Below are 10,466 nucleotides of genomic sequence, written 5' to 3'. Positions count from 1 at the left end.
GTAGCAACTATTAAAAATCAGAGGAAGTATGAATTATTAATTGAGAAATGGGCAATGAGCAATGAGGAGCAGATTGCACCCGTGCTAGGACTATAAAGGCATATTGATTCGTGTTATTGCTTTAGTTTAGCGTTGATAAGTTGGCTCGAACGGACAACTTATATAACAAATTGTAATCTAATTGAATGTTTAAGATAGTTTGAGCTATACACAGTTTGGCTCGAAGATTTCTTTTCACGAGGAAAGTTTTTTGTTCATAATTCACGTATTCAAATGAATTTTATTGCTCCTATATGTAGGAAAGGACACCATCCCATACGTCCTCTTTTTATGCAACTCTTTATTAATCAATCTTTAACTAAGTAATAAATTTTAAATTAACCTATGAGCCGCATATAACTCCATGAAAAAAAGAATACACAATATACTATGTAGGCTCTATGATACCCTTCATCATCAAGAAGGGTTTAATGAACACCTTTTCACACTCCTATTTAATATTGTTATTAACCATAAAATTAGGAGATGTTTGATGTAATAAGAGGAATGTATAGAGTTTGGGTTTGAGATTTTGAGTAGAAATATAGAAAAATTCTTATTTATTTAAGGGTACTAAACGTTGAAAAAAGGTTGAGAAATGAGACTCAGAAAAAGAAAAAGTCTCATAAAAAAGGTCTTCAAGAAGGGATGCTAATTGAGATGAGACATGAGTAAGTAATAAAAAACCATTTTTAACATTAACGAAAATAAATAAAAATGAAAATTAAGGACAAATTTGAAGATATAATCAATTTTTATCCAAATCCATCTACGTTAATTATTTGCCAATGACATTAGATATATTTATTTTCAAAGTCTCATCTAATTAATTCTCATTCTCACTTGCCAAATACCTCTAATCAAAAACTTTTTATTTCACGCTTATAATAATAATACAAATTTAATTTCTATTGTCTATATAAAAATTAATTTTCCTAAATATATAAGGAATTTTCCCATTAGAATTTATTTTTTATTAATATACTGTTTGAAACAACTGTTTTATTCTCAAGTTTTGGGTATTTTTCTTAATATAGTGTTTGGGAACAAGTCTCATCTAAATATATAAGGAATTTTCCCATTAGAATTGCTGAAATGTGGTGACTCGAACAGAGTGAACTCTGCGGGGCGCGGAGTACCTGCTGTCCCAATCCGCGGGGCGCGGAGTAGGTTCTGTCTCAGTTTTCGCGGCTCGCGTAGTTTTACACGGCTCGTGTAATGGCGGTTTCTTGGCACGTTTTTGGCCGGTTACTCTCGGTATTTGACGGTTTTTTGTATTTTCTTAACCCTAATTTCTTTTTATTATGAGGTATACTATATAAAAGCTCCATGTAATTAAAATTAGAATGGGATGCAATGCAAAACACAAAGTGAGGAAAACTAAGAGAGAAAAAGCTTGGAGAGCCATTGTTGTGGTTTCTCGTGTTCATCTTGTAATTTCCCGGTTTATAGTGAAAAGTTTAATCTCATGCCGGTGGATGTAGCTATCACGTTGATAGTGAACCACGTTAATTTCTCGGTGTGATTTTCTTTATTATTTGTTTGAATCTTTATTTTTTTATTATTGTTTTTCGATCTTTGCTTCCGCTGTCGCACAACAAGAATTATGAAATCACAAAAGAAGAATTTGAGAATGACAAGTTTCGTATAGTCATTCTCAAATTCTCAATTTTAACTACTTTAAAAATAATAGTGAAATTTGATTTAAATTCAAATTTAAAATTTTTAATTTGCCAAACAATAAATTTGAATCAATTTAAAATTTTCAAATGAAATCATTATTGCTAAAGATGACGTAAACTCATTGTCTTGGGACCCAGGTTTAATCTTAGATTGCATTGGCATTTTGGTAAATACACCTCCAAAATCACATTTCCAGCTTGCATATTTAAACAAGGTGGCAACACAAGCCTTCTCTCTCCATTCCTCAAATCCTCTGAAGATCTGTCAGCCAACATCCCCAATTACAAAGGGCAGGTGAGAAGTAGAAGGAAGAGTAGTAGGAGAAAGGAAATACATCTTTCTCCGTCCTCTTTCTCTCTCACAAATACCGACCAGAAATCAAAGGAAAATTGTAAGAGGATCTCAACTTTCAAGCCATTCAACATGATTTCTCTTCAAAGGATCACTTTTCTGGTAAGTTAATGTAAACCCAGTTTATAAATCACAAATTTATTCTTACCCATTCACTTGATTTCCCCTCATTTCTTGAATCCATGATCTGGGTCTTTGAATTCCTCTGATTTTCCCCATTTTTTCATTAATTTGTTTATTTTTATTGCAGAATAACACACCATGTATGTCTGGGAGATCAATCGTATTGATCCGGTTTCAGACGAGAGGTCCTCCAGTGGTTCGGGTGGCGGTGGGCCCGTCAACAGGTCGATCAGGGGAAGGAAACGGTACCGTTTTAACAGAGGAGGGAAGAAAAGGAACATCATTTTCTCCGATTGATTTGAATGATAAATCGACGGTCAGTACTGGTGGTGTGGAAGACGTGTACGTTGAAGATGCTGCCACGGAGGATGAGCTTGTTACGCCGTGGTCTCTTTCTGTTGCTAGGTAAGAAAAATAAAGTGCTTATGAAAAGATCAATATTTTGTATGCTTGTGTAGATTTTCTTTGGTTTTTTAAATTGTTTTTCTTTTGTTGTTTGTTTTCGTCAGTAAATTATTTGGTCTTTTGTGACGTTTCATATATTTTCTATCCTGCAAGATTAATTAGAAAAATTATTTTAATAAGTTGTATTTATGGCCAAAAATAGAAATAGAAATAAATCATTACACTAATTAATACTATCTATACGATTTGGTGATAAATTTATACTTTAGTCAAGTGTAATGGTATGCACAATCCTCAGGCTAAAATAAAAATATATTTTGGTGAAAAATAAGTATATTATTTGTGTAATTTGAATTGAAATTATAATATATGGGTGAAATTATAATATAATAATTACAGTTATTTATGTAATTTGCATCAAATTAATAAGATGATTCTATTTTAGAAAATAAAGTAATATGTCCTTTCTCATAATTAAAATATAATATATGATAGTTTAATAATGTGTAATATTCAATTCACTAATTCTTAATACATTTTTTGTGTTAAAATAAATACTTATAACGTTAAAGTGATTACTTATAATTTAGTGATTATTTGTAACCTTAAAACGATTACTTATGATCTTAAAGTAATCAATTGAAGAAATGGGCTATTATATGGATCCGTCTTATGGTGAGACGGTCTCATATAAGACGAGCTATATCCAATTTCTTATTTTTATATTTGTATTATCCTTAAAAATACAAAATATTTTGAAATCTAATTTATTATTGTCAATTTTATAACCGAAAGTGGAAAGTGGTCACTCACGCCTTTTTTTTCAAAAAAATCTGTGGGGATAATATCATAACCCCTTATAGCAAGAACATAGAGATGCTTCCATTTTTTTGATGCTATTAAAAAGTTTATCTTGAGTATCTGATTCATCTTATGACTTGAATTTATACAAGTATACTCTGAATTTTCCAAGTTTTGGTCTTTTGCGGAAGAAATGAAATTGTGGAATTATGGGAATATAAAGCTGTAAAGGGGCCGCCTTGGAAGAAGAGATTGAAAGAGGAAGAAAAAGGGGAAGTCATGTATCATAAATGGTGAGAGGAGAGGTGGCCTAACTTAACAACTGTCCTTCCGAATGCCTTATGATTTAACAGGACTGGGACAGTAATGAATTGTTGACATTTCATTTTTATTTTTCTCTTTGCTAGTACTCCCTAAATTGCAATAGTAGGATATGACGCAAAGATTAAGGAATGATACTGATATTTGAATTGTGTGGATGATATTTAAAGATAAAATTAAACATGTGGTATAGTTAAAGGGCGGACTAAAAAGTAAAGTGACAATTTTCAAGGGGACAGAGAGAGTATTTATTTTATTTCGACTTTTGTTTTACCTCGTGGAAAATTTTGGGTATAAAGCCAAGTCTGATCCTTGGACCATAGACATGTACTTGTGTGTGATCGTTTGTTGAATTTAGTTGCTTGAATTGGGAGTTTATGGCTGTGTGCTGAATTTAATCTTTGGAGCTAAAGAGTTTCAGGTTGAATTATGGTGTTGCAGCTAGTAGCATTTAGAATTTGCTGTTTGTAGCAAAATACTGTACTACTCTGTCCTCTTTGATTTGCATCAAAGAGAAATTGAGTTATTTTTAAGAATGTGGTAATTAATGAATTGTGTGGATAAAATTCAAGAGAGTTAAAATGAATGAATGAAATTAAAAGAAAATGGTGGGCCATTATCCAAAAATAGAAATGATGCAAATTAAGTGGGGCGGACCAAAATGGAAAATGCTGCAAATTCAATGGGATGGAGGGAGTATCTATTATTGTGGGCCCTTTACCGTTGTGTGGTTGAGCTTGGTACTTAAGTCTAATGCAATGGCCTAAAAGCTTTATTTCATTTTTTTAAAAATTCATCGGAAGAGAGTGAGTGAGGATGACAAAGTTAACCCCCTTGTTCGAAATACATAATTATGCACTCTTTTCTGTCTTGTGTAAATATGTTACATTCTATCAGACTTTTACTTGAATATAGTAGGTTGGGTGATTCGATCATCTGTTGATGATATACAGTCGTTTGTTGTGTCTTGTTTCATTGGTTGATACATTTCTACCCATGTCTAGGTCTTCTTTGCTCATCCTCGGAACATTTGAGTCAGTGAAAGTTGATTATGTCCTTTTGTTTATATAAGGCGTTCCAATCTATGGGATCATGACCTAAAAAAAAATAACCATCATCAAACTTGCATCTGTTGTCTACTCGAATTTGGATAAGGTCTACTTTTTTAATCTAACTGCATCTGTAATCGTATTCCTTTGTAAGAAGCTGACAATGAAATGAGTTATTTCTGCTTATTAGGATTTCATGTGCATGTAAACAACTTTGTTAGCAAGAACTAGTGCTTTGTGTGACATTGATGAATCTTTGCTTTTTTTTTCTTGGCTGCAGTGGCTACTCGCTGTTGAGAGATCCTCGCCATAACAAGGCACTCGCCTTCACAGAAAAAGAGAGAGATGCGTACTACTTGCAGGGTCTTCTTCCCCCAGCTGTTGTTCCTCAAGATATTCAGGTTTGTTTTTCTAATGCAATTCTACTGGATGATAGTTATCTTGATCAAAGGTTGCTTGAGGTTTTTTTGTTACCTGTTAAAATTTATCTTTGTGCTGGTGTTTATCAATGTATAGGTGAAGAAAATGATTCACAATATCCGCCAATATCAAGTTCCCTTGCAGAAGTACATGGCAATGATGGATCTTCAGGTACTTTTTTCATCTTTCCCTTTTTTTTTCTTGTGTAATTAAAGCTTTTTATGTCCATCGCATTCTTGCTTCTAGTTTATGGTGAAGTTACAAAAGATGTTTTGGGATAGTGATTTTGTGATAAACGTTTATGAATTATATTGAATATGTAGTGCTTCTATAGGATAAGATTCGTTCTGTTATCCTTCACAGGCCACTAAGATTAAGTGAAAACAGAGTTATAAGTGGCTGATGAAATTTAACGATGTAGTCTTCCCTTTTTTGCAGGAAAGGAATGAAAGGCTTTTCTACAGGCTCCTTATTGACAATGTTGAAGAGTTGCTCCCTGTGGTCTACACCCCAACTGTTGGTGAGGCTTGTCAGAAGTATGGGTGTATCTTTAGGCAACCTCAAGGTCTCTTCATTAGTTTGAAGGAAAAGTATGTTAGTTGTCGAATCATTTGTCTAATAAAATTATTTTGTTCTTCAATTGAAACAGAGCGCCATCTAGTAGATATTTGACAACTCTAAATGGTTTTGTACAGAGGAAGGGTTCTGGAAGTATTAAGGAACTGGCCAGAGAGGCAAATCAAAGTGATTGTTGTTACAGATGGTGAGCGTATTTTAGGTCTTGGAGATCTTGGTTGCCAAGTGAGTTTTCTCATTTTGTTAACTTTATCCTTTACACGAATAAGTTAAGGTTTATATTACCCTTTATTTTTTTAATTGTGATGTCAACTTAATTTTCAGGGAATGGGAATACCTATTGGAAAGCTTGCCTTATATACTGCCCTTGGTGGCATTCCTCCTTCAGCGGTAGGTTTTTGTCTATTCACATGCCTTTTCGGTCATGTGTGTTGTTTTGGTAGTTGTCAGAATGCTTCATCATTTTGGCTTTCTAGCTAACGCTACTGATATTAGTGGTTAAAATACTGAAGCTATACAACAACTGTTTATTATATGTCAGTGTCTTCCGGTCACTATCGATGTGGGAACAAACAATGAGACCTTGTTGAAAGATGAATTCTACATTGGGCTAAGGCAAAAGAGAGCAACAGGCCAGGTGATTTTTTTGCTACTCTGAATATTCATACTATGGTAATTCAGATCCACAAAATGCCAATTCCTTTAATATTGTTGATACAGGAATATGCAGAACTCATGCACGAGTTTATGACAGCTGTGAAGCAAATTTATGGAGAGAAAGTTCTCGTTCAGGTGAGACTGATTTTCTACCAAATGAAGAATGTTTTGTGTTTTTCATTGGGTTTTAGCGTGTGCATATGTTTTGCCTGCATTAATCTTGTGCGTAAACTTTACAGTTCGAAGACTTCGCCAACCATAATGCTTTTGACCTACTTTCTCAGTACGGATGTACTCATCTTGTCTTCAATGATGATATACAGGTACATCTGTCGACAGTAGTTAATATTCTCATCCTCATTAGCCTCAAGTTGAAATACTTAACTCTCTTCTTTAATCTGTTTGTTGTAGGGAACGGCCTCTGTTGTCCTCTCTGGTCTTCTTGCAGCTCAAAAGTTGGTGGGAAAAACATTGGCTGACCAGACATACTTGTTCCTTGGAGCTGGAGAGGTATGTGACATCCAACAAATGCAAATTGTTTTATTGGATAGTGTTTCCTTTAAATTGGAACATTTGTGCATAGACCCTAGGCGAAGCTACTAGATTATCAAACCATGGTCCATAGATATATACTTTAGTTACAAATGCCTATCAAATTTCTCTTGTGTAGTTTTTGTCCTAGCATAAAGGACAATAACTTGATGTAGACTTTGTGCATTATTATTTAGGAACGAGCTTCAATATCCATTCCCTTTTATCGTTTTGGTAGTTGGAGATTTTCTATGGGTTCATGGTGTAATGCCAAATAGTTATATTTCTTATTTTTCATTTATGTAATTGTCACAGGCTGGCACTGGTATAGCCGAGCTTATTGCTCTCGAAATTTCAAAACAGGTTAGAAATTTTATGTTTTTAAAAACTACTCTTACGTGTTTTTGTGGCATTTTATTGAATATGTTACTGTTCATTCCTGCAGACCAATACACCACTTGAGGAGGCTCGTAAGAAGATCTGGCTCGTGGACTCTAAGGTTTGAGAAATTTAGATTGCTGTTATTCAATACCTTAGACTTTCCAACGTGTTATGCTTATGTGAAGATTAATTATCAACAGGGGCTTATAGTCAATAGTCGCAAGGAGTCGCTGCAACATTTCAAGAAACCCTGGGCTCATGACCATGAACCTGTAACAGGACTCCTCAATGCTGTTAAGGTGAGTTTCTTTTACCCTGCGAATTCAAAATGCTTACATGTAGATAAGAACAGTCAAGAATCTTTTAAGTTCTTTTCTTTTTCTATTATTGTCATGCATAGGCTTTGAAGCCGACTGTCTTGATTGGGTCATCTGGAGTTGGCCGAACTTTTACTAAGGATGTTGTTGAAGCAATGGCTACATTGAACGAGGTATGCCTATAATCTATTCTTGCCTTTTTATTCTGTATTCTATCAATGATCTTAGTCAGGAAGTGCTTTTTTTGGGGAAGACACTAATTATGTTTGTGAACTCCATGCAGAGACCTATAATATTTGCTCTGTCTAATCCAACTTCTCAATCAGAGTGCACAGCTGAGGAGGCTTATACATGGAGTAAGGTATAATACTTTGTAAATACAAAACTTCAACATATCTTATGGTGATTTTATTTAGGTTCCAGAGCCCTAGTTGACTATTGTTTGCCCTCGGAATAAGTTTGTCTTCCATCAATTTTTAAGAAAATAAAGTGTACTATTCTCGTGCAATTTGCAGGGTCGTGCCATTTTTGCTAGTGGAAGTCCTTTCGATCCTGTCGAATATGAAGGGAAGACTTTTACATCTGGACAGGTCCTCATCCGTGACTTATTGATGTTGTTGAGATTATTGTTTTGAATTTTTGTTATAGACAATGTTGATTTGAAAATTATGTTTTCAGTCAAATAATGCATACATCTTCCCTGGCTTTGGTCTTGGCTTGTTAATAGCTGGTGCTATCCGTGTTCATGATGATATGCTCTTGGCTGCCTGTAAGTGCTTTGCTACTTCTTACTTCAAATCTTTTTTACTTGATTAAGTGTCTTTTCCCTTTGCTCCTCCGGTAGGGCAGTTGTCCTTGGAGTAATGCGATAGCAATTCTAGAAGATAGAAATGATCCTCCTTTACGTTCTAAGTTGTGCCTAATTTGGTGTTTTTGATGTTTCTGATAGGATAATTGAGGTAATTTAGGAAAAATTGATCTGGTTGTATAAGCTCACTTAACACTGATGCAGATTAGAGTTGAATCTTTATTTTAGGATATATATATATATATATATGGGGAGTAGTTATCCGAGAGAACTTGTGTCCATTAGTAAGGGCAAGAAATTAGGAAAAATGAATCCGGAATAGTTTTGACGTGTTAAGAGGGAGCACCTATTGAAACCCTTTTCGTGTTGGTGTAGATATGTAGGTCCAAAGCACATTGAGTATGAAACTATGCATTGAAGTTTGACTGTAGCAGCATTATTAAAGATAGAGGTAGTTTAGGACTTCAGTGTTGTATTTTTTTTGTGGTGTTATGTTTTGGAACAAAGGATGATAACAGAGGTGTGTGTTGGAAAAATAACCCATATGTAAACCCGCATCGAAGATTAGAGAGAGGTTGACGATATAAGCTTGATGGGTTACCCCTCTAATTACCAATTGGTTTTAGGATGAAACCTCATTGGGCTTGTGTGTAGTCAACTTTCCTCTTATGTGGGTTTTGTTGTGTACATGGCCAATAATAAATTTATCAGTGTGTTATTTAGATACAAGTGGGCTCCCTATAAGTGAGTGTTTCAAGCACCTTGGTTAGGTGTTAGATATTGTTCTATATGTTATGTCACACTAACTGAGTGTATAATATAGAGTAGTTTTTGGTGAACAGTCTAGACTGACACAATATTGGTTGACATTTATTTATCTTCATTATACTTGATCTTGCTGTGACATCTCTGTTTGTGGTGCAGCCGAAGCCCTAGCAGCGCAGGTAACCGAGGAGCATTTTGCCAAGGGTCTTTTGTACCCTCCTTTCAAGAACATCCGAAAAATATCAGCCTATATTGCAGCCAGTGTGGCAGCCAAAGCATATGAATTAGGTGAGTTTCATTTCTCGCTAAACGTCATGTACCTAGTCTCATGGAATGCTTTATTTAGTACCCTTCGATAATTTCCTTTCAGGTCTTGCAACTCGGCACCCAAAACCGGAGAATCTGATGAAGTATGCAGAAAGTTGCATGTATAGTCCTGCATACAGAAGCTATCGGTGAAATTTTTGTGGAGCAATTTCTCCGACCCCACCCATTGTTGTTCTTTGTTGTACCGAAGATTATTATATAGTTTTATTGTATGTTTTAATATGCGAAATGTAATGCTTATTATGTTTGTATATGAATTTGCAACTTAAAAACCCCGAAAAGAAACAAAAAATCGATGGAAATAGGCGGAGGTAAGGTAAAATAAACTTACCTCAATAGATCAAGATTATTAAAAGATGCCTAGTGTGGTCAACAAATTACTGATAACGATGAAAAAACGGATAGAATTCAGTATGAACTCCGAGCAAGGACATAGTAGTTGCAGAAAGAAAGGGGACTGGGGAAGATACTGTAGGAGATGCTAATACATTCTTATGTGTAATCAATAACGAGTGTCATTATCTGCTATAATGTACAAGTTTGTGTCGTTTTAATTTTTGGTTTCATTGAATCGTTTTCAATGGAGCTAAAGTTTTGTAGTAGCCATAGTTATTAGAATTTCGATTCTAAACTATGATTCTACGATCTTATGATCTAAAAATAGGCAATCGATCCGGATCGTAGGTAGAATCTTAATGTGGTAGAATCGTGCGATCCTACTTAGCTCAAGAATCTAGGTGGTAGGATTATAACACGATTTTACGATTCTATGATCCAACGGTCTGATCCCTACAAAAGTGATTTCAATCATAAAATATTTTCATATAATACAGATTTCACTTACGTATAAATATATAAAATAATTATATCAATACCTTATAAAATTCAAGTTTCTTTTAGATTTGTAGTTTA

At 34.5% G+C, this 10,466-nt stretch overlaps 1 protein-coding gene across 1 annotated transcript; it reads left to right on the top strand.

Annotated features, from left to right (window-relative positions):
* The first annotated feature begins 1,383 nt into the window (after positions 1-1,383).
* LOC130799616 (NADP-dependent malic enzyme-like) lies at positions 1,384-9,805 on the top strand. The gene is made up of 21 exons (XM_057662771.1): positions 1,384-1,558; positions 1,860-2,175; positions 2,324-2,601; positions 5,053-5,173; positions 5,289-5,363; positions 5,631-5,782; positions 5,888-5,993; positions 6,093-6,158; positions 6,310-6,405; positions 6,489-6,560; positions 6,665-6,748; positions 6,837-6,935; positions 7,272-7,319; positions 7,402-7,455; positions 7,538-7,636; positions 7,738-7,827; positions 7,938-8,015; positions 8,170-8,244; positions 8,333-8,423; positions 9,387-9,515; positions 9,598-9,805. Exons 2-21 carry the CDS (start codon positions 2,146-2,148, stop codon positions 9,684-9,686), a joined length of 1,932 nt encoding a protein of 643 aa, XP_057518754.1. The 5' UTR covers positions 1,384-1,558; positions 1,860-2,145; the 3' UTR covers positions 9,687-9,805.
* The last annotated feature ends 661 nt before the right edge of the window (positions 9,806-10,466 follow it).

This window comes from Amaranthus tricolor, chromosome 1 (assembly GCF_026212465.1).
Source record: "Amaranthus tricolor cultivar Red isolate AtriRed21 chromosome 1, ASM2621246v1, whole genome shotgun sequence".
NCBI lineage: Eukaryota > Viridiplantae > Streptophyta > Magnoliopsida > Caryophyllales > Amaranthaceae > Amaranthus > Amaranthus tricolor.
The sequence above is the reverse complement of the archived record's forward strand: the minus strand, read 5'-3'. Positions and strand labels throughout refer to the sequence as shown.

What these genes read in the sequence shown, in the direction of transcription:
- LOC130799616 (XM_057662771.1), top strand. Translation starts at nt 2,146, where the DNA reads ATGATTTCTCTTCAAAGGATCACTTTTCTG. An exon ending in TGGTCTCTTTCTGTTGCTAG is followed by an intron (nt 2,602 to 5,052) that starts GTAAGAAAAATA and finishes TCTTGGCTGCAG; the next exon opens with TGGCTACTCGCTGTTGAGAG. An exon ending in TCTGGCTCGTGGACTCTAAG is followed by an intron (nt 7,456 to 7,537) that starts GTTTGAGAAATT and finishes AATTATCAACAG; the next exon opens with GGGCTTATAGTCAATAGTCG.